Below are 25445 nucleotides of genomic sequence, written 5' to 3' on the forward strand. Positions count from 1 at the left end.
CACACTTAGAGGTCAGAGGTCATACATTGCTCCGCATTGCGGTGCTCTTGTGTTAAATTAATGTATACAGAAAGAAATTTTCATTTTGTCCTCATTTGTTCCAGTGGAAAATTTCGATTTACTTTCTCTGAAATTTTCCAGCTGTAGTTACAAGTATATTCTGTTTTTTGCAAGTACCATCTGGTTATGATTAAAATCATATTTTTGATATTACATAATGATTTTTTCTTCAGGTTGAGAAGTACAGGGCAATGCTGAATGAAAAAGACGCAATGGTTGAACAGATTAGTGCTAAAGCTTCAAGTCGGATACACAAACTGGAAACCAACTGGAAAAAGGCTGATGCTGAAGTGTGTAGATTTGATGAACTTGTAGACACTGTCAGGGCAGTATTGGTTGAAAACAAGACTGCTATGGAGGATAAGCAGTTAGCTAAGTTGATAGAATTGATCGATGGACGTGAGCAATTATCAGCATTTGATAAGGAGAGAAAACAGGCTGCCCTGAAACCAGTAAAAACAGCAAGATGGTGAACACAGCAACTGTTCATTTCTACAAGTGTTTATTTACAGGGAATACTTACTCCAAAACATTGTTCTGCATTAGAATTACTTCTAAAACTTCATATATGTAGATAGATTATTGAGTAATATAGAGATATTCAGACACAAGTGATATCTTGTGTTAAGAATGTCATGTACACTATAGCTAATTAAATGGTATGCCTAGAAAACCCTGAGTAGGTTTTGACCATATTCATGGTATCAGCCAGAGCTCCAGATAAGCTGCTTTTTGCGTATTTACGCAATTAAAATTGCAGAAAACCCAACTGAATTCATACAGTGTGTGTACTGAAACGCAAGTTAAATTCCTAATACCCAATTCGTAAAAAATCGCCTGCGTATTGCATTTTCCTTATTACTAGAACGGGTACGAGACTTTTAATTATTGCTAGATTTAACTGACTGCTTATACCTTACCGCAGAACAGGTTGCAATTTATTGGAAAAATCACAGGACCATTGAATCGGCTGATCAGTGTTATTTGGACGCTTTGTTAACAATTTTACGCCGATAAAATGTAAAAGAGGTCGCAGAAAAAAACATTGTTGCAGCACAAACAAACAAATTAGTGGGGTATTTTGCTGTGTAACAATGACAGTTATCTGTTTGTGATGATGTAGTGTCACCAATACTGGATGACATCTTTTGGGAGAATGCATATTGCGGTGACCACATCGTTAAGGATACTGTGGATGAACTGATCTCCGACTGCATTAAAAGTGAAAAAGATATCAACAGTATGGAACATTCATTACAGTTTTAAATACATTTTTGTATTAAATATTGAAGGGCGCGATTAAAGTACTTAGGTACTTGGTCAATCCTGTCTAATGATATATACGATGTATACAGCTTTAAGCAAAAATACTCAATTGTTAGTGCGAGATTGGTAAAATACCCAATTGGTTTTAGCAAATACCCACTTACTTCTGAAAAGGCTGGGTAATGATATTATTTTTACCCAATTCAAATTTCCAATACCCAATTCTGACAAAAAGTGATGGGTAAATACCCAATTGCACCAAAAGCTTATCTGGAGCTCTGTATCAGCTTTAAATAACTGTAAAATAAATGTTCTTAGAATGTTACTGAGCAATACAATTTTAAAAGTAAAATTGTTCCACTGTTCAAGTTTAGTTTATGACCTAGTTTTTGTTCATCCTAAAGTTATTTCTTTGGAAATGGTAGGATTGGTGTTAACAGCTGTGACTGGTTCTAATTGTTTATTTAAAAGAATATTGATACATATAATTTTGCATCTGCTAAACCGTGAAAGAGTACAGAAAATATACATTAATTCAGCTGTAAAGCTTCATTAATTAAAGTTCTGGATATTATCATCAATACCATATTTGGTCATGATCATTGATAACATGTGGAAAAAATTGTCATGTCATTTAACCAAATAAAAAAAAAATAAAAACAATTGCCATTCCATTTCTTGATCATAGTTCAATGGCTTTGGATGTTTTGTTTTTGGTCCTATTTTCATACTTTCTTCACAAGTTTTTGTGCTTTACCATTATCTGCTTTAAAATGCTGCATATTTCTGTTTGATATGGAACTACAGTCATTTAGGATAAGGGGTCTCTGTGGCCAAATGGTTATGGTCGTTTACTTCAGTCACATTCTCTTCATCGATGAGGTCAAGCCTCACCTAGGGCGTTGAATTCTTCATGTGAGTAAGCCATCCAGCTGGCTTACAGGTCGGTGGTCCTACCCAGGTGCCTGCTATTGTTGAAAGAATGCATGGAGTGTCACCTTGGGTCTGCTTCGACCATCAAAGCTGGAAAGTCGCCATATGACCTATGACTTGTCGATGCGACGTTAAACCAAACCAGTAAATTCAGGATAAACATGTACATGCGTGGTTTGCTGTAAGGGAAGAAAAAGGGTTAATATGCCTGTGTGATGTTTCTCCAGTTGGTACACTTATCTTAAAATAAATATAGTTGTTTATATATAAAAATTAAGAATAACCACACCATTGGCTTGAAACTGTTGAGTTCTGTAAATTAAATGTTGGGTGAATTTCTGAATAATAATTGATACCCTTTGTATTTTATATTGACTACATGACAGAAAAGGTAAATTCATAACTGAAAAGTTAAAAATTTTGATCGATGATAGTTAACTAAATGCATGCAAGTCTGTTTTTCTCTCGGTCTGTCACCTGATAAAAGGTCTGATGTATTGTGATTGATCAAAAAACACGAATGCCATACCTAGAAATAGAAAAAGCTGTTCACCAAACTCTGCATTGTTTAATCATAGCATACATTCTTGCATGCCTGGCAGGGTCTTCCTGTGCTTTTGCCAGTGCTGGAAAAACTCGTCTTACAGCCGAGAGTGTAAGATGACTTACATGCTGTAATTTATTAATGAATGCATATGTTTCTATAATAAACTAGTGCTTAAAGGAAAAATGGTCATTTTATTTTCAATCTTTTGTTATTTGAAGGATACAGTTTGCAAAGAAAAGAATCAGTCACTTGTAGAAGGTGCGGATGGAAATATCTGGCTCTCCAATAACTGTTTTTGCAGTATCTTGGCAGAGCCTCGTTAAGGCCTAAACATTTATCCACAAGCCAGATATTTCAGCCCCACTTGCAACCATTGAAAGCTTCTTACACTCTACTACTTTAAACTGCTTACCAATACTACTGTATTATGTTTCTATTTTAAGTCCAGATTGTACTTCTCATGGTTTACATAAAGAGACAGTGTTTAGGTGCACGGGTTCTGCAACACTGTTCTCATGTGTTTGATTCATATCTCAGATTTATAAGTAAGCTTGATACCTTTTGGAACTTTACCCAGTATAAGGTTCAGTTTTGTTCTTTTTAGCTCACCTGTCACAAAGTGACAAGGTGAGCTTTTGTGATCGCGCAGCGTCTGTCGTCCGTCCGTCAGTCCGTAAACTTTTGCTTGTGACCACTCTAGAGGTTACATTTTTCATGGGATCTTTATGAAAGTTGGTCAGAATGTTCACCTTGATGATATCTAGGTCAAGTTCGAAACTAGGTCACGTGCCTTCAAAAACTAGGTCAGTAGGTCTAAAAATAGAAAAACCTTGTGACCTCTCTAGAGGCCATATATTTCATGAGATCTTCATGAAAATTGGTCAGAATGTTCACCTTGATGATATCTAGGTCAGATTCGAAACTGGGTCACGTGCCTTCAAAAACTAGGTCAGTAGGTCTAAAAATAGAAAAACCTTGTGACCTCTCTAGAGGCCATATATATTTCAAAGATCTTCATGAAAATTGGTCAGAATGTTCACCTTGATGATATCTAGGTCAAGTTCGAAACTGGGTCACATACCCTTAAAAACTAGGTCAGTAGGTCAAATAATAGAAAAACCTTGTGACCTCTGTAAAGGCCATATTTTTCATGGGATCTGTATGAAAGTTGGTCTGAATGTTCATCTTGATGATATCTAGGTCAAGTTCGAAACAGGGTCATGTGCGGTCAAAAACTAGGTCAGTAGGTCTAAAAATAGAAAAACCTTGTGACCTCTCTAGAGGCCATACTTGTGAATGGATCTCCATAAAAATTGGTCAGAATGTTCATCTTGATGATATCTAGGTCAAGTTCGAAAGTGGGTCACGTGCCATCAAAAAGTAAGTCAGTAGGTCTAAAAATAGAAAAACCTTGTGACCTCTCTAGAGGCCATATACTTCATGAGATCTTCATGAAAATTGGTCAGAATGTTTATCTTGAAGATATCTAGGTCAAGTTCGAAAGTGGGTCACGTGCCTTCAAAAACTAGGTCAGTAGGTCAAATAATAGAAAAGCCTTGTGACCTCTCTAGAGGCCATATTTTTCATGGGATCTGTATGAAAGTTGGTCTGAATGTTCATCTTGATGATATCTAGGTCAAGATTGAAAGTGGGTCACGTGCCTTCAAAAACTAGGTCAGTAGGTCAAATAATAGAAAAACCTTGTGACCTCTCTAAAGGCCATATTTTTCATGGGATCTGTATGAAAGTTGGTCTCGATGTTCATCTTGATGATATCTAGGTCAGGTTCGAAACAGGGTCATGTGCGGTCAAAAACTAGGTCAGTAGGTCTAAAAATAGGAAAACCTTGTGACCTCTCTAGAGGCCATACTTGTGAATGGATCTCCATAAAAATTGGTCAGAATGTTCATCTTGATGATATCTAGGTCAAGTTCGAAAATGGGTCACGTGCCCTCAAAAAGTAAGTCAGTAGGTCAAATAATGAAAAAACGTTGTGACCTCTGTAGAGGCCATATTTTTCATGGGATCTGTATGAAAGTTGGTCTGAATGTTTATCTTGATGATATATAGGTCAAGTTTGAAACTGGGTCAACTGCGATCAAAAACTAGGTCAGTAGGTCTTGAAATTGAAAAACCTTGTGACCTCTCTAGAGGCCATACCCTTGAATGGATCTTCATGAAAATTGGTCAGAATGTTCACCTTGATGATATCTAGGTCAAGTTTGAAACTGGGTCACGTGCCCTAAGAAACTAGGTCAGTAGGTCAAATAATAAAAAAACCTTGTGACCTCTCTAGAGGCCATACTTTTCATGGGATCTGTATGAAAGTTGGTCTGAATGTTCATCTTGATGATATCTAGGTCAAGTTTGAAACTGGGTCAACTGCGGTCAAAAACTAGGTCAGTAGGTCTAAAATTAGAAAAATCTTTTGACCTCTCTAGAGGCCATATTTTTCAATGGATCTTCATGAAAATTGTTCAGAATTTTTATCTTGATAATATCTAGGTCAAGTTCAAAACTGGGTCACATGAGCTCAAAAACTAGGTCACTATGTCAAATAATAGAAAAAACGATGTCATACTCAAAACTGGGTCATGTGGGAAGAGGTGAGCGATTCAGGACCATCATGGTCCTCTTGTTTAAATACCTATTAAATATTACTTAGTGATTTACATTTTTATCTTAAAAAGAAATCTCAGTAATCCTTTTGTAAATTTTGCTTTGAAAGGTAGGTGTATGGCTGAAAATTATGTACTATTTTCCATTCTAGCATGAAATTGCTGTTCTTGTCACTTTTCTAGGGTATTTTAATGGGAGAGAAAACGTGTGTTAACAGAGATTCTCGCTCTCATGTGCTGTTATAACACCTTTTTATATATGCTCATTCTGTGGCAAAGCGTAAACATCATTCGGCCCCATAATGGAAAATTCAAAACGGAATGACGTCAACATAAAAAAACAACCCGGACATTCCCGCGCATTTCGGGGAAATTTAATGACCTTGAGTGACATTATATTCAGCTATCAGTTTTTACATGTTTTATGCTAGAACATAGTAGCGCATGTTCATTTCAGATGTTATAACATGAAAAGCATGCGTTATCCCTACATAAACATTGATTTTGAATCTATATCTTTTACATTTTACTTCTGTTGCTTTCATGCCAATAAACTGCTTTAGAAAATTTAATATACCTAATTAATGGCTTAAGATGTCAGAAATTCAATAGAACATCCTTATCAAAAATTTTGTATTATTAATCGTAGCCCAGATTTGCAGATTTTTTAACATTGAGTTTGAAAATGGTGATATTTAACTTTATCATTTCACAGTGGAAGAAAATTCCATTAAATTTTCTATTTTAAATTAATTTCATTAAAGCCTGTTTATTTTATATAACAAATTGGTCTGATTTTCATTTTTCAAATGGACTATATGAAATATGCTGCATTTTCAGCAATAGTCTGAACAACTATTAATTGATATTTATATAAATTATTACATTGTTCTTTAATTAATTCAGTCATATATTTCAACATTGTTTAAATTATCTTTATTTAGCCAAAGTTTTCAGTTATTTGACTGAACATGTGCTTCCTACCGGTAAACACTGAAGCTCTGTTTTACACTTTTTATTCAAGAAAAAATGTTACCTTACTTGTAAACAATAAACTGAATGTCCTATACAGTAGATTGTTATTGTTAATATCTGCGACAAGACTACATGAGCCGCACTATGATAAAACCAACATAGTGCGTTTGCAACCAGCATGGATCTGGACCAGCCTGCGCGGATAAATTCTGGATATGCAGGCTGGTCTGGATCCATGCTGGTCGCAAATACTCTATGTTTAGCTATTTCAATGACATTTTATAAAAAAAAACATTTCCTATTTTTAGCTCACCAGAGCACAAAGTGCTCAAGGTGAGCTATTGTGACCGGTCATTGTCTGGCGTGCGTCGTCCGGCGTCAGTCGTCCGTCAACATTTGCCTTGTGAACACTAGAGGCCACAGTTGTGACCCAATCTTTATGAAACTTGGTCAGAATGTTTATCTTGATGATCTCTAGGTCTAGTTCGAAACTGCGTCATGTGGGCTCAAAAACTAGGTCACTAGGCCAAATCAAAGGAAAAGCTTGTGAACACTCTAGAGGCCACAGTTGTGACCCAATCTGAATGAAACTTGGTCAGAATGTTTGTCTTGATGATCTCTAGGTCAAGTTCGAAACTGGGTCATGTGGGGTCAAAAACTAGGTCACTAGGCCAGATCTTAGGAAAAGCTTGTGAACACTCTAGAGGCCACATATGTAACCCAGTCTTTATGAAACTTGGTCAAAATGTTTGTCTTGATGATCTCTAGGTCAAGTTCGAAACTGGGTTATGTTGGGTCAAAAACTAGGTCACTAGGCCAGATCACAGGAAAAGCTTTTGAACACTCTAGAGGCCACAGTTGTGACCCAGTCTTTATGAAACTTGGTCAGAATGTTTGTCTTGATGATCTCTAGGTCAAGTTAGAAACTGTCATGTTGGTTTAAAAACTAGGTCATTAGGCCAGATCAAAGGAAAAGCTTTTGAACACTCTAGAGGCTACAGTTATGACCCAATCTTTATGAAACTTGGTCAGAATGTTTGTCTTGATGACCTCTAGGTCAAGTTCGAAACTGGGTCATGTGGGATCAAAAACTAGGACACTAGGCCAGATCACAGGAAAAGCTTGTGAACACTAGAGGCCACAGTTGTGACCCAATCTTTATGAAACTTGATCAGAATGTTTGCCTTGATGATCTCTTGGTCAAGTTCAAAACTGGGTCATGTTGGGTCAAAAACTAGGTCACTAGACCAGATCACAGGAAAAGCTTTTGAACACTCTAGAGGCCACAGTTGTGACCCAATCTTTATGAAACGTGGTCAGAATGTTTGTGTTGATGATCTCTAGGTCAGGTTAGAAACTGGGTTAAAAAACTAGGTCATTAGGCCAGATCAAAGGAAAAGCTTATGAACACTCTAGAGGCTACAGTTATGACCCAATCTTTATGAAACTTTGTCAGAATGTTTGACTTGATGATGTCTAAGCCGAGTTTGAAACTTGGTCATGTTGGGTCAAAAACTAGGTCAGTAGTCCATATTAAAGGAAAAGCTTGTGAACATCCTAGAGGCCACAGTTATGACCAAATCTTTATGAAATTTGGTCAGAATGTTTATCTTGGTGATTTCTAGGTCAAGTTTGAAACTGGGTCATGTGAGGTCAAAAACTAGGTCACTAGGCCAGATCATATGAAAAGCTTGTGAACACTCTAGAGACCACAATTTAAGTTTGAAACTCCTGCAAATTAGTCAGAACGTTTGTCTTGATGATCTTTAGTTCAATTTTGAATCTGTGTCATGTTGGATAAAAAACTAGGTCACCTGGTCAAATCAAAGGAAAAGCTTGTGAACATTCTGGAGGCCACAGTCGTGACCCAATCTTTATGAAACTTGGTCAGTGTGTTTGCCTTGATGATCTCCAAGTCAAATTCGAAACTGGGTCATGTGGGGTCAAAAACTAGGTCAGTAGGCCAGATCAACTCTGGTGAGCAATATAGGGCCATCATGACCCTCTTGTTCAAATTATTACTTCATTTCTTAAGGCAGTATCTTTCTAAAAATGTTAAGAAATCAGTTGAATTTATTGCAAAAAAGATTCTGCCCGATAAAATTGTTTCTCCTACTTTTTCTCTCTTGATGCAAGATAAAATGTAAACAAAAGGGAGACCACTACATCCAACAAAGGGATAAGTTCCAAAATGCATAATTAGTAATGTTTTAGTTACTTCCCCTTTAGTGGTGATAGAACATAAAAAATACAGGAAGTTAATAATTGCTTTCTCCCTTAAAATTTCATAACTTCCGTTGCGCATGGGCAGTGAGCACTTTACGATTGGAAGTTTTGGAGGCAGATCGCTTGTAAATGCGAGTTGATAATGATTTTATTTCTGCAATAATAAAATACTTGTGAGGTAATCTATCATCTGTAAGAATTTCTTTTTGTTTGCTGCTGTATTTATGAAAATTGAAAATCATTTCCAACTTTCTATGTTACTAAATAAAAGCAAAGTTTCACCGCCGAATTTGTTCTAAAAGAACATGTCTTTTCCACCGAAAAAATCACGAGGGTATTTATGAATTTTCAAGCGAATGGCACTTTCTACTTTCAATCGACGGCCGCCATATTTGTTAGCTCACCTGTCACGAAGTGACAAGGTGAGCTTTTGTGATCGCGCAGTGTCCGTCGTCCGTCCGTCCGTGCGTAAACTTTTCCTTGTGACATCTCTAGAGGTCACATTTTTCATGGGATCTTTATGAAAATGGGTCAGAGTGTTCATCTTGGTAAATTCTAGGTCAAGTTCGAAACTGGGTCACGTGCCTTCAAAAACTAGGTCAGTAGGTCTAAAAATAGAAAAACCTTGTGACCTCTCTAGAGGCCATAATTTTCAATGGATCTTCATGAAAATTGGTCAGAATGTTCATCTTGATGATATCTAGGTCAATTTCGAAACTGGGTCACGTGCCTTCCAAAACTAGGTCAGTAGGTCTAAAAATAGAAAAACCTTGTGACCTCTCTAGAGGCCATATATTTGACAAGATCTTCATGAAGGTTGGTCAGAACGTTCACCTTGATGATATCTAGGTCAAGTTCGAAACTGGGTCACGTGCCGTCAAAAACTAGGTCAGTAGGTCAAATAATAGAAAAACCTTGTGACCTCTCTAAAGGCCATATTTTTCATGGGATCTGTATGAAAGTTGGTCTGAATGTTCATCTTGATGATATCTAGATCAGATTCGAAACTGGGTCACGTGCGGTCAAAAACTAGGTCAGTAGATCTTGAAATCGAAAAACCTTGTGACCTTTCTAGAGGCCATATATTTCACAAGATCTTCATGAAAATTGGTCAGAACGTTCACCTTGATGATATCTAGATCAAGTTCGAAACTGGGTGACGTGCCGTCAAAAACTAGGTCAGTAGGTCAAATAATATAAAAACCTTGTGACCTCTCTAAAGGCCATATTTTTCATGGGATCTGTATGAAAGTTGGTCTGAATGTTCATTTTGATGATATCTAGGTCAAGTTTGAAAGTGGGTCACGTGCCGTCAAAAACTAGGTCAGTAGGTCAAATAATAGAAAAACCTTGTGACCTCTCTAAAGGCCATATTTTTCAATGGATCTTCATGAAAGTTGGTCTGAATGTTCATCTTGATGACATCTAGGTCAAGTTCGAAACAGGGTCATGTGCGGTCAAAAACTAGGTCAGTAGGTCTAAAAATAGAAAAACCTTGTGACCTCTCTAGAGGCCATACTTGTGAATGGATCTCCATAAAAATTGGTCAGAATGTTCATCTTGATGATATCTAGGTCAAGTTCGAAAGTGGGTCACGTGCCATCAAAAAGTAAGTCAGTAGGTCAAATAATGAAAAAACGTTGTGACCTCTCTAGAGGCCATATTTTTCATGGGATATGATGAAAGTTGGTCTGAGTGTTTATCTTGATGATATCTAGGTCAAGTTTGAAACTGGGTCAACTGCGATCAAAAACTAGGTCAGTAGGTCTTGAAATAGAAAAACCTTGTGACCTGTCTAGAGGCCATACCCTTGAATGGATCTTCATGAAAATTGGTCAGAATGTTCACCTTGATGATATCTAGGTCAAGTTTGAAACTTGGTCACGTGCCTTAAAAAACTAGGTCAATAGGTCAAATAATAGAAAAACCTTGTGACCTCTCTAGAGACAATATTTTCCATGGGATCTGTATGAAAATTGGTCTGAATGTTCATCTTGATGATATCTAGGTCAAGTTTGAAAGTGGGTCACGTGCCATCAAAAACTAGGTCAGTAGGTCAAATAATAGAAAAACCTTGTGACCTCTCTAAAGGCCATATTTTTCAATGGATCTTCATGAAAGTTGGTCTGAATGTTCATCTTGATGATATCTAGGTCAAGTTCGAAACAGGGTCGTGAGCGGTCAAAAACTAGGTCAGTAGGTCTAAAAATAGAAAAACCTTGTGACCTCTCTAGAGGCCATACTTGTGAATGGATCTCCATAAAAATTGGTCTGAATGTTCATCTTGATGATATCTAGGTCAAATTCGAAAGTGGGTCACGTGCCGTCAAAAAGTAAGTCAGTAGGTCAAATAATGAAAAAACGTTGTGACCTCTCTAGAGGCCATATTTTTCATGGGATCTGTATGAAAGTTGGTCTGAGTGTTTATCTTGATGATATCTAGGTCAAGTTTGAAACTGGGTCAACATCAAAAACTAGGTCAGTAGGTCTTGAAATAGAAAAACCTTGTGACCTCTCTAGAGGCCATACCCTTGAATGGATCTTCATGAAAATTGGTCAGAATGTTCACCTTGATGATATCTAGGTCAAGTTTGAAACTGGGTCACGTGCCTTAAAAAACTAGGTCAATAGGTCAAATAATAGAAAAACCTTGTGACCTCTCTAGAGACCATATATTTCAATGGATCTTCATGAAAGTTGGTCAGAATTTTTATCTTGATAATATCTAGGTTTAATTCAAAACTGGGTCACATGAGCTCAAAAACTAGGTCACTATGTCAAATAATAGAAAAAACGACGTCATACTCAAAACTGGATCATGTGGGAAGAGGTGAGCGATTCAGGACCATCATGGTCCTCTTGTTTACATTAAAGGTCAAGGTCATTGAAATACCTGCTTTGTTGGTTTTCTCATGGCGCTGCTCACTTGTGAAGATGTTTTGCAACCAGTGCAAATCATATTCTTTACATACATTGCTTTCAATAAATAGTTGGTGACAGTCTTAATTATAACCTTTGAAGCTGTAGAAATATTGGCATCACTAATACCTGTCCTTGCAATATTTTAGCCAAAATATTGGCATCATTTAGACATGTCCTTGAGATATTGCTGCCAAATATTAGCATCACTAACACCTGTCCTAGGATTATTTCCGTGGAATTGGTGAAATGTTGGCATCACTTACCACTACACCTGTCCTTGGAATATTTCCGTGGAAATGGTGTCATCACTTAGACGTCACTGGAATATTTCAGCCAAATATTAGCATCCCATAGACCTGTCCGTAGATCATTTCAGTGAAAATGGTGGCATCACCGAAACCAGTCCTTGGAATATTTCAGTCAATATGTTGGCATCACTTGTCCTTGGAATATTGCAGCTAAAATATTGGCATCACTTAAACCTGTCCTGTCAAAATGTTGGCATTACCTAGACCTGTCTTGAATATTTCAGCCAAAATATTGGCATCACTTGTCCTTGGAATATTGCAGCTAAAATAGTGGCAATACTTAAACCTTTCCTGTCAAAATGTTGGCATTACCTAGACCTGTCTTTTGAATATTTCAGCTAAAATATTAGCATTACTTAGACATGTACTTCGAATATTTCAGTCAAAATCTTGATATCACTTATATCTTTCCTGATAAAGTTTGCATAACTTAGACCTGGCCTTGGAATCTTGCAGTACAGTTGTATTGGCATCACTCAGTTCTGGCATAATAATATATTTCTTGGATATTTCAGTCAAAATGCTGGCATCACTTAAACATGTCCTTAGAAATTCTTTAGCTGAAATATTTGCATCATTTAGAATGTCCTTGGAATATTGCTGTCAAAATGTTAGAATCTATTTATAATATTTATAATACCAATTTAGAAAGTTATCGAACATGACAGAAGACTTATGGACAAACGGATTTTGTTCAAGTTTGGTGATGATCGGATGAGAAATGTTCGACTAAGAGTACGGCCAAGAGTAAAAAGGCCGATTTTCTGTAATTCAAGAGGAAGAACTCCAAAATGCCCAGACCGATTTGGCTCGTTATTGATATTGGCCGAGGTCTTATAGTTAAACACACTTTGTTCAAGTTTGGTGAAGATCGGATGAGAAATGTTGTGCGGACAGGAGTAAAAGGCCGATTTTTCGGTAATTCAAGGGCCTACATCCAAAATGCCTGGATCGTTTTGGCTGGTTATCGAACTTGGCCGAGGTCTTATGGTCAAACACATTTTGTTCAAGTTTGGTGAAGATCGGATGAAAAATGTTCGACTTAGAGTGTAATTCTATATAAACGAAAGAAAGAAAGAAAATGTATCAGTCGGACATTCTACTTTTTTACATATTAGGTTACACAAGTAGTTTTTCAATATGCTTTTCGGTTAAAGCTTGTTCTTAGTATTAGCTCGCATTGAGTACAGCATTCTAAACAAAACAACAGGACAAATATTGTAGCTACATGTATTCACTACAAGTAATACATAGACGGAACTAATGATGGACTGTTTCTACAGTATTAGATAGTTATTCCTCTATATTCTTTAAAGCCCTGCTCCGCGTCTATTCAAATTCTTTTGTGTTTATGCAACCCATGATTACAATAGGTAACAGTTAACGGCCAAGTGCCACACTTTAGCACGCAAATTCACAGGTATTTCATATAGAATTTTATATAAAATAGGCTCTAATTTGACAGGCGTCACTGTTCATAGTCGGGATTTTCATGCTTTTTAAGTGACAATTCAAGGTTAAGGAAGGACGGGAGCAGGGCTTTAAACTATGCTGAAAAAAAAATGACTGAAGAAGTTTGCAGATGAAGTTTTGAAAACACATTCATTCAGGAAAAGCCTAAATTGACCACCTGAAAACTTGAAGTATAGCTGTATATTACCTGTATTACAAGAATGATTTTCATGAAGTTTTTGTAGGTGAAAAAAAGTAGGTCACTAGGTCGTGGTGGGAATGACATATAATTTTAAAAGCGGCGTAGTGATGTTCAAAACACTTAAGTTAAGCGTTCATAATTAATCCATTTTATTTCTAAATAACAATTAAAAGTAATTACATGTGTAATAAATCGCTTGTTTCAAAACGTTTCCATTGATCAAAAAAATATTGATATAATTTGTGTTTAAAGAAAGTTTAGGCCGTTAGAAAAACATCACTGTTTACAAAACAGAATGGATGTTCGGCGTCTGCCCACACCCAATGACTGTCTTATCAGTTCTAAAAATAGAAAATACAATCATTACGGATTTGTGTACAAACATGACCGTTTCCTTAAGATTGCACGCGTAATCTGAAGTCATTCAAAACAAACAAATTGGCGTACCTAGTTCAAAAAGTTGTTTTAAAACTTGATATAAACACGGTGAGGATGCGTACACCGGATATTGCCATTAAGTGATGTTATTTTCCGAAAACGTGATTATTTTTCGTCAACAAGGTATTTAAAATTCTCATTTACTATTGTATTATACTACTACAGAAGAAAAGAGCATTAATTTTCATAACTAAATACTGTGTATATGCTCTTACAAGCGTAAAATGAGTCAATCTTCAGTAGAAATGATAAAATTTGTGATAAAATGACAAGTTTATCATTTGATAAATGCATGCTGTAAACACATTTGTCTCGATACCATAATATATTTGCGTTATGGGGAAAATCTGAATCGAACGATTTATTTAGTTACATACAAAGAAAAACTGTGCAAAATTTCAGCTTTGTACATGTTCAAATCACGGAGAAATCGGTGATAAATGAGCGCCGGTGGTGTACTGTGTATTGAGTTTTCAAAGTAATATTTGTACTGTGTATTGCAGTTTGGTGTACTGAGTATTGATAATGAAAAACGTGCATATTTTCAGTATTTATGGTCATTAGATAGACAAAGCATGTAGATCCATTGGCCCAAATGATGGAATTTCTTTTTCTGTTTGCAGATGGCATTAGACTTCACAGCGAAATTAACAAGCACCAGTTTGATCACTGATATTACAACTTACAATTACAGCGACATGCCAATAGTCACTCCGAGAAACTGTCTAAAGACTAGCCATTGCAGATAAAAGGCACAGCCACACATTCAGCCGTGATGTTTTATAATAATGTAACACAGGATATGATGACGATAAGAGTGGAAAAGGTCTCTCCGTATAAGAAGAGCAAACATGAAAATATGTTATCCTTTCACCTTCATACTACAAAGAGACATAAATCTTGGTCAATAGAAGACCTTTATCGCTTATGGTGTCAATAGTTCAAAGGTCAAGGCCGTAAGGGCTTTGAGTTTTTAAAGTGGTTTCTCCTCAATAACCTTAGACTCATTTGACGTAGAACCCTCGAACTAGTTTCACTTGAAATTTTCTTAAAATAATGTAGTCAAAGCTATTTTTATTGTTCTAAATGCATTGTTCTGAAAGGTAATTAGCTCACCACTTTCTTCATACAAAACAAAATGGGTGCCATATGCACTGAGCAATTTGTTTTAGAAGTAGGGGGAAACAGTGCCATGTGTTATCTTGCACACTTCATTTGCAAGATATATGTCATTTCTATGCAAACAGTTCGTTATCATTATTATGTGATCAACTTCCCCGTTAACCAAAATAGTATAGTTGTTGTGAAGGTCAATTTCAAACTATAACAAACGATCGGGAACTGACTTGAAAATCAGTCCGACTTTTTTCATGTATTTCAACTGTTGAATGTAAAATGTTTATGACCTTTGGTTTTAACATATTTATTCCCAACAATATACTTAGCTATATTTATATACTGACATTACAAGTACAGTTGGTGGAAAGGATTAGAAAGAAAGACAAATCTTATAGAGTTCTTCTACTATCTTATTATGACCTTTGTTATTTTATGAATTTGTGTTTAGGTTTCAAGTTTGTTTAATAAATATTACAATGTACATGACTATTTGTTCTTTATCAAAGTAAAACGTCTTTTACAATATTGCTTGTCAAATAATGTTTGGTAAAATAAATATGTCACAACCGAATCTATTTCAGTATCAATGCCCACTCTTATGTGAACTCTTATGTACACTCATCACATTTATGCAGTAACTGGCTACTTCTTATAATTTCAATAAGTATTTGTCTGTTTGCTTTTCTCTTTCCTCTTAATTTAGCGTCAGAAATGCGGTCTCTGTTATGCAAGCAGTTGTATAATTGTAAAATCATTGGAAGAGTTATAAGCCTGCTCTTCAAAACAACTTGCAGTCTTCACTATACCTCATATTAACCAAGTTGTCGATGAAAACATTTTGCGACGTCAAAAAATAAAGGAAACTATAAAATCACTTAAAGAAAACGTTTCTTGGCAAACAAACTAATTAAAGCTATTTATTCATTCATCTATTTTGTTATTCTTTCATCGACTGTATAACAATAGTCTCCAAAAACCTTGTCTGTCCATGGAATTGCACTCTGTGTAACATTGAAAGTTCCAAGTACACCGCCGTGCATGTGTCTCTAGATTATATTTTTGTACTGGTATCATTGTGTAAATGTTAAGCTACATGGCGTGGTAGGTAGCATACATTTCCACTACCGTCAGTGAACAGGCTCCTCACCATTTGCCCAAATCAAAGGTTTCTTTCTGTTCTGTTGCAAATTGGCCCCTTTTGTAATCGGGTTCCTTTTTAAAACATGCATGTTAATATTTTCTGAATCGACAGTATTTTTTCTGGGGTTTTTTTCTGCATGATTTATGTCTGATACTATTCTGAATTTACTTTTTTGCGGTTTTGGTCATTAGCACAAGAAAATATTCTCGTCATGTTGGTGGTGTTCAACAAAGTGACATACAATGGCCTTAAATTCGTTCGTCGAGCCAGTCATAAACACACATACACAAGTTGAATCTGCAACGAAAAAAAAATCACAATATAATATTTATTAGTAGGGCCGGGCTGTCTGCAAGATATTGAGAGTAAGTCTAAGTGGCATCCCAATACAAAATTTTAATTGATACATGTACCTTTAACTGTTTCTGAGATAATTCATTTAATATCAACTTAAACAAAATGCTCAATGGAAGAACAGAATTTATCTATACATTTAAAACTGGTAAGCATAACAAAAAATATTGCCCACTGTTTCACTATGGTGACTGTGAGTTACGTTTAGAGCTTATTACATGAATTACAACCGAGTAAACGCTATAAATATCAATGTAAAACATCACGTATCTTCAGGACTAAAGAAAATACAGTTTTGTACTTTGAAAAGAAAATGATAATGTACATTATGTAAGATTCATTCTGCAAAACTCAGCGATAATGTTAACAATACACAGTACAGTAAAATGTGATGCAGGTCAATACACAGTACATATATTTGCAATACACAGTACACCACCGACGCTCATTTATCATCGATTTCTCTGTCATTTGAACATGTACAAAGCTGAAATTTTGCATATGTTTTCTTTGTATGTAACTAAATTAATCATACGATTCAGAATTTTTATCATAAGTCAATAAGTGACGATATCGGGAGAGATGCGTCCCCGACCTGCAATTATCAGATGATAAAGTTGCCATTTTATCACAAATTTTAGCGTTCCTTCATAAGATTGACTCATTTTACGCTTGTGAGAGCATATACACAGCATCTAGTTATTAAAAGTAATGCTCTTTTCTTTCATATTAGTATAATACAATAGTAAATTAGGGTTTTACTTACCTTGTTGGCGAAAAATAAACACGTTTTCGGAAAATACCTTATCACTAAATGGCAATATCCGGTGTACGCATCCTCACCGTGATAAAAATTCCAAAACGTCATACTGTAGCTTAACGTCATATTTTTTTTCTGACGGTAATGATCAACACTGAATTTACACTACTGTATGATTTTCACTGGATTTAACGATATTTTACATAAAACCAGCCTGAACTGTATTTTTGTCGGATGGCGAATTACAATTGATAATTTTGATTTTCTTATACTCATGGAATGCAAACAGCTTGTTTTTGTAGCAATCTACCTTAATGTTCAATGTAATTACAAGAACTGAATGCTATTTCAGTGCGTTTAAACGGGTATAAACCACATTGGGACTTCATGCAAATTATCCAAGAATCGCGCTAGCGTTTATACGGGTATAAACCACATTGGGACTTCTTGCGAATCATCCAAGATTCGCGCTAGCGTTTATACGGGTACAAACCACATTGGGACTTCTTGCGAATGATCCAAGAATCGCGCTAGCGTTTATACGGGTACAAACCACATTGGGACTTCATGCGAATTATCCAAGAATCGCGCTAGAGTTTATACGGGTATAAACCACATTGGGACTTCTTGTGAATTATCCAAGAATCGCGCTAGCGTTTATACGGGTATAAACCACATTGGGACTTCTTGCAAACCATCCAAGAATCGCGCTAGCGTTTATACGGGTATAAACCACATTGGGACTTCATGCAAATCATCCAAGAATCGCGCTAGCGTTTATACGGGTATAAACCACATTGGGACTTCTTGCAAATCATCCAAGAATCGCGCTAGCGTTTATACGGGTATATTATATACCCTTCTCAAATGCACTCATTTGATTGGTTGAAAGGGGTGCACACGCGGGTCCACAAAAAGCGATATTGACCCGCAAAAGTGATAATGACTCTTGTGATACAACTTTTTGTCATATGTATGAAATATGGGCCAGTCATATGAGTGCATTTTAGAAGGACATATAATATAACAATTATAGACTTATGTTGAGGTCGATATGTGTTTTTACGGACCTGTTAAAATATTGACCGAGCGTCCTCGGTCATTATCGTTTTTACAGGTCCGTGAAACACATATTGACCTCAACATAAGTCAATACCTGTATAATAAACCACATTGGGACTTCATGCAAATCATCTCCAAGAATCGCGCTAGTGTTTATACGGGTATATTATATACCCTTCTCAAATGCGCTAATTTGATTGGTCGAAATTAGTGCACAAGCGGGTCCGCAAAAAGCGATATTGACCTGCAAAAGTGATAATGACTTTTGTGATATCACTTTTTCTTATATGTATGAACTATGGACCAGTCAAAAGAATGCATTGAGAAGGGCATATAATATAACAATTATAGACTTATGTTTCGGCCAATATATGTTTTTACGGACCTGTAAAAATGATATTGACCTCGGACTGCGTCCGAGGTCAATATCGTTTTTATGCGTCCGAGGTCAATATCATTTTTACAGGTCCATAAAAACACATATTGACCACAACATAAGTCAATAACTGTATAATATACCACATTGGGACTTCATGCAAATTATCTCAAAGAATCGCGCTAGTGTTTATACAGGTATATTGGGACTTCATGCAAAGCGCGATTCATTGATTTGCATTGAAGTCCCAATGTAGTTTATACCCGTATAAACGCACTAAAATAACAAATAGCCAAAGCCAAAGTCGTCTACAGACAAATCCTTAACTGGATCTGTTGCCCGCAAACCTCGGGACATTATCGTTAAATTTACCAGTTACCGCGCCCGGAACAAACTTCTGAAGCCAAAGTCCAAACTAAAAGGTTCTGGGTATGCTGGAGTGTATCTAAATGAGGATCTGACACATACACGCAGTGATCTACTCTTCCAAACACGGGGCATGCTGAGAAACGGACGTATCAGTGGTACCTGGACATCGGACGGGGTGATCATCATTAAGGGTAAATACGATCGCAAGCATCGCATCGAAACCCAAAAAGATCTTGACACCTTCAAATTGAAGAATGGCATTATTGACTAAATCAAATAGCGTTATTTCATTCGCACAGTATAGTTTTGACAGTGACTGTGGATTATCGTTTTCTTTGATAATCATAATAATCTATTTACACCTGTTGGCGACAGGTCAACGTAAACTCATGTTGTTTTCCATGGGCGATTACCTTGTAAAACTGGCTTATATTGTTTATAATTAAATAGAATTGACATAATACTAATATCATTATAGCGCTCAAAATGCACTAAATTTGTCAATGTTTTGTATATGTTGTTTATTTTAGAGTATATATGTGTTTTGTACAAAACCTGCCGCTTACTAAGATGACATACAATTTGAGAATAACCTGGCCCCGTGTTCACAAAACATTTTTCGGTCTCAACTGAGTTTGAGTTTGAAATTCTAATATCAATTTTACTAAAACTTCAATACTTAATTCCAACTGAAACTGACCATCACTACTGAAAAGTCATTTGAAAATTTTTATTAACTTGAAATTTAGTTTTAAACGCGCTATTTAGATATAAATGACAAATAAAGTTTCATTATCAAGCTCAGCTGAAACTGAAAATGTTTTGTGAACACGGGGCCTGGCCTTATAAAAATCGGTACGTGTACAAATGTTGTAGTCAGTTTCTAGTATATAGGTTAATTTCGTGCAAATTAAAATTGAGAGCGACTTGAACAATCTAGAAATTGCTCTTATCAAATCTAATACTACCATTGTTGTAGCAATACATTATTTAATTCGTCTGTTATAAATAGCGTTTTAGCTATTTAATACTAAGAAGTTATTTAAATCTATTATAAAACCTAGGCTGCCATATATCGTTATTTTTTTCAAAGGATATATTCATATACTAAGTAGTAGATGCGTGTTGAATATTATAATTGAACAAGAATTGCAGTGTGTTGTACACGGCAGAGAGTTTTATATTAGTCAACATTGTATCATACATAGACGACATATGCACTTTTAGTCAATATAATGTCTAAAATATATGAACTTAGGACAGGTACTGATGCCCGTGGTTTATACAATTGTATAATCACGGTACTTTATAATGATATTTTTTTGTATATTGATCATGCAGTGCGGACTTGTTTTAAAATGTTATCTGTGTATGCAGTTTGCATACTGCAATGATATACTTTTAGTATGCAGATTAAGAGTTCTAGTTAGACCATGGGTAAAAACCATTTAATTGGTTTTAACTGGTAAGATTGGTTTGTAATTGATACCATTTTCTTTTGAGCTTTTGTTCGGTGTAAATGTGCTGCGTATTACTGTGTTTATACTAATGGTGTAGATGATTATTTTCATGTCCTATTTAATCCAAATGGTCAACAATATTAATAAACTAGAATTTATATTGTAGCTGTTTAGTATTAACAAAAGCAGACTCAGCTTTCATTTCTATTTTTCCATGACTATCCATCACTAGTGAAATTTCTGTTAATCATGAATACACAGAAACAATATTCAAAAAGTACATCTATTTTTTTGTAACTGTATCATTACAACCTACTGGTTTGATATAAATTTTGTGTTTTTTATTTCATATAACATTTATAAAGCGTTGCCGATATATGCAGTGTTTGCATACTGCAGTGATTATATATATATATATAGACCGAGAGTTCTAGCTAGATGTTGAGGGGTTTTAAAAATGAAACTATTTGTTTGAACTTTTATTTAGGCATGATATTCAATTAGCTTCGAAATCGTAACAGAAAAAAATAACTGATTTACTTCACAATGCATGTATATATACAGATCGAGAGTTCGAGCTAGACCATTTAAAAGGTATAAAATTGGCGCAAAAAAACGAGACCTTTTGTTTGAACTTTTATGTTTGCTCTAAAACTAGACTATTCGCTTGAACTTATATGTCGGCTCTAAAACGACACCATTTGCTTGAACTTTTTATTTCGGCTCTAAATGAGACCATTTGCTTGAACTTTTATGTCGGTTCTAAAATGAGACCATTTGCTTGAACTTTTATGTTGGCTCTAAAATGAGATCATTTGTTTGAACTTTTATGTCGACTCTAATATGAGACAATCTTTTTGACATTTTATGTCGGCATTTACGCAATTAGTTTCAAATTTGTAACTGGAGCACAAGAAGGACTTATTTCACAATGTAGATATTTGCTGAATTATTTTAATTAAAATACTGTTTGTTAATACCCGTTACTGTTCTGCGAAATTCATTGTGATATTATATCCTGGTCGAGCTTGAGCTTTTTTCGGTATTAATGTGTTGCGTATTGCGCTTTGTTGTTGAAGGTTATTTTCATGCCATATTCATTCCAAACTTTCAACACTATTTATAACCTAGAATTTGTATTGTAAAGTAAGCCGCTGTTTAGTATAAACAAAAGCAGATTCAGCTCTTACTCATCTTCTGTTTCATCAATATCCATTAGAAGTGAACTTTCTGTAAATCATGCATTTTTGTAATGTTATCATTATTATGTTTATGTTTATTTTTTATATCTGCATGACACGTTATGTGTTAGCATGCACGCAATTTGAATTTATCATACCGTACTCTAGGTTTCTAACAAACCATGATAATAAGAAATGTATTACTTTGTAAAACATACGGTATCAAACATTATTTCGTTACGCTTAGTTACTAATCTTTCAAAATCATATACAAGTTCATTAAGTCTCTATTTCTTATTTTTTAATGCACGATGAAATTAAAAACAGTTCATTCTAATTATTCTAATTATCATTAATCGCTACATATCTTATTCTCAAAACATTAGTCCGATTTCAAATACTGATTAGTTTTATCATTCAAATTATGTTTTGTTTTATTTCTTTTTTCGTTTGTTTTCTTTGTATTATTCACGGTATTGGCGGGGTGTTAGAACCGACAAGCATGATTTCCCTTCTAGGTAGTCCTGTTGTCTATTACTGTCTGGCGGCGCAGCACATAACAGTATGTATGATATCCGATCCGCCTTGATTATGTGTATGTCCTTTAACCATTGTGCGCGCCGTCCATTGATTTTGAAGTCCTATTACCTGTTACCGTATCTTGTAATAATCAGCGATTTCTTACTGATATTAACTTCGGTATATATATACTATGTACTTCTTTTAATCTCTGGAGATGTTCAACCCAATCCTGGCCCTGACACTACAGTGTCAGATACATCATCTATTTCTGGATACTGTGAGGTGTTGAACAGTGGTCTTAGTGTTTTGCATCTAAATATCCAGAGCTTGAAACCCAAGATCGAGAGTCTCAATCATATGACATTTTAGTTTTCACGGAGACTTGGCTGAATATGTCTGTTGTATCTGATGACAACTTTCAACCACCTTTTCGATGTGATAGAATGAACCGTATTGGTGGTGGTGTCGCATTTATGTCCGAGAGGGTATCATTGCTTCAGAAAGAGTAGATCTTGCTATTACTGGTCTTGAGGCGCTTTGGTTAGAACTTATTGTTAACAAACGTAAAATTATCTTGGGAGGTATCTATCGACCACCTGACTCAAACAATAACCATTGGCTTCTCTTAGAACAAAGCATAGATCAAGCTTTCAACCAGTCGTGTAATAACATACTTGTTACAGGAGACTTTAACATCAATGTTCTTAACACCACTTCAAATAAAATAACAAACCTAATGGCATCGTACAATGCAGAACAACTCATAACACTCCCTACCCACTTCACTGAACACTCTAATTCTCTAACTGACCTTATGTTTGTGAAGAACACGAACCAAGTCATTTCTAGCTTTGTTGCTGACCCTTTCATTCCTAACCTCACTCGTTTTCACTGTCCAGTCGTTGCTGTTCTAAAATTAGACAAACCTAAACATACTTCATATAAGCGCAAGATTTGGCTGTACGACAGAGGTAACTATGATGACTACAGAGCAAAACTCCAAGCAACTAATTGGGAGACTCTGATGGACAGTAATGACCTCGAAAAGGTTACTCAAGACATTACAGAGAGTATCTTATCAGCTGCATCAGAATCTATACCAAATAAAGTAGTAACCATTCGACCAAATAACATCCCATGGCTAAACACTAAATTACGTAAACTCATTAGAAAACGCAATAAGATACATAAAAGGGCAAAAAAGTCTAACACAGTTGAATCATGGGCTACATTTAGGCAAGTACGTTACGAGGTCACAAATCAGATACCCAAAGCAAAACTAGATTATCAAAATAAATTAATTGAAAAAGTTAACTCATCCAATATTTCAGCCAAATTATGGTTCAAAACAGCAAAACAACTTACACACAAATGAACATCCAAAACTATCCCAACCTTATACGAAGGCAACATGGAAGCATCCACAGACCAGAGAAAAGTAGAACTTCTTAACCAGTATTTCTGCTCACAATCTACCATTGACGACCAAAATCGTCCCTTACCACATAGCCAGATGTTAACAAACTCATCTTTATCTAATATTACTGTCACTCCCCTGGATGTAAAAGATGCTCTTACTCTTATAGACCCATCAAAAGCCAGTGGTCCAGACCTTGTCAGTCCAAAACTTCTCCGCGAAGGCGCATCAGCTCTATCCGAACCACTTTCCAAATTTTTTAACAAACTATTGATAGAATCTTACTTTCCAAATTCTTGGAAACTTGCAAATGTCACACCGTTATTCAAAAAGTCAGATCCGTGAAAACCATCTAACTACCGTCCAATATCCCTACTCAGCTGTCTTGGCAAGCTCATGGAGCGCTGTGTCACAACAACCTCCTTACAACTTTTCAATCTGGTTTTATTAAGGGCAACTCCACCGTCAACCAACTTACATTTATCTACAATGATATTTGCCGAGCCCTTGATAAAGGAAAGGAAGTGAGTGCAGTATTCTGCGATATTTCTAAAGCCTTTGACCGCGTGTGGCATCGTGGACTTTTACAGAAACTGTCTTCACTGGGTGTAAAGGGTTCACTTATTCAGTGGATTTCTTCCTATCTGTCATCCCGTAAACAACGTGTCGTCTATGCAAACGCTTCTTCTAGTTGGTCTCAGATTAATGCTGGCGTTCCTCAAGGGTCCATACTCGGACCTCTTCTGTTTTTGACCTATATCAACGACATTGTCTCTATTACCAATTCTAACATTCGTCTTTTTGCTGACGACACCAGTCTGTACATAGTAGTCGAAAATCCCAATCAGGCATCAACTGCTTTAAATTCAGATCTCCAAAGTATTCATTCTTGGTCTGAGTCCTGGTTAGTATCTTTCAATCCAAAAAAGACTGAATCAATGGTCTTCTCACGCAAACACTCCAAACCACATCATCCAATGTTATCTATGAACAATGCAGCAATCAAAGAGGTATCTACTCATAAACATCTTGGACTAACTTTCTCAAACGACCTGAAGTGGTCAACCCATATTTCCATCATACTGAAAAAGGCATGGCAGAGGATTGGAATAATGAGGTCGCTGAAATTTGTGCTTAACCGCTCTAGCCTTGAACGAATGCATTTTTCATTCATTCGCCCTCTTCTTGAATACTCAGATGTTGTCTGGGACAACTGTAGTGAAGCTCTGAAAAATGATATTGAGGCAGTTCATAACGAAGCAGCTCGTATAGTAACCGGTGCAACAAAATTATGCAATATCCAGAAGCTATTACATGATTTGAAGTGGGAGACCCTCGCAGAGCGGAGGAAAAAACATCGTCTCATCTTATTCTACAAAATGCTTTATGGTCTATCTCCATCTTACATGTCTGATCTCATTCCAGGTCGTGATCAAATTAACGATGAAAGCTACAATCTAAGAAACATAAGAAGTGTAAACTCTAGGACACAGTCTTACAATTCTTCATTTCTGCCCAAAACAATCCGTGACTGGAATGCATTATCACAAACGACAAAAGAAGCAGCTACCCTAACAGCTTTCAAATCAGCACTAAACAAAAACTTATCTAAATCTTCTCCTCTGTTTAACTGCGGCTCTAGAAAGGGACAAATTCTACATACTCGATTGCGTCTTGGGTGCAGTTCTCTGAATTATGACATCCAAAGAAGATCTTTCACTGAATCCGCTCTTTGCA

At 35.9% G+C, this 25445-nt stretch overlaps 1 protein-coding gene across 2 annotated transcripts in view; it reads left to right on the top strand.

Annotated features, from left to right (window-relative positions):
- The window catches only part of LOC123534085 (centlein-like), a 43759-nt gene extending 37000 nt beyond the window's left edge, over positions 1 to 6759 (top strand). For both annotated transcript variants that reach the window (XM_053519375.1, XM_053519376.1), the window contains exon 21: positions 234 to 6759. In XM_053519375.1, the coding sequence (XP_053375350.1) occupies positions 234 to 533 (300 nt within the window). In that variant the 3' untranslated portion in view covers positions 534 to 6759. The remainder of the gene's footprint in view (positions 1 to 233) is intronic.
- The last annotated feature ends 18686 nt before the right edge of the window (positions 6760 to 25445 follow it).

The sequence above is a fragment of the Mercenaria mercenaria genome, chromosome 12, assembly GCF_021730395.1.
Source record: "Mercenaria mercenaria strain notata chromosome 12, MADL_Memer_1, whole genome shotgun sequence".
NCBI classification, from domain to species: Eukaryota; Metazoa; Mollusca; class Bivalvia; order Venerida; family Veneridae; genus Mercenaria; species Mercenaria mercenaria.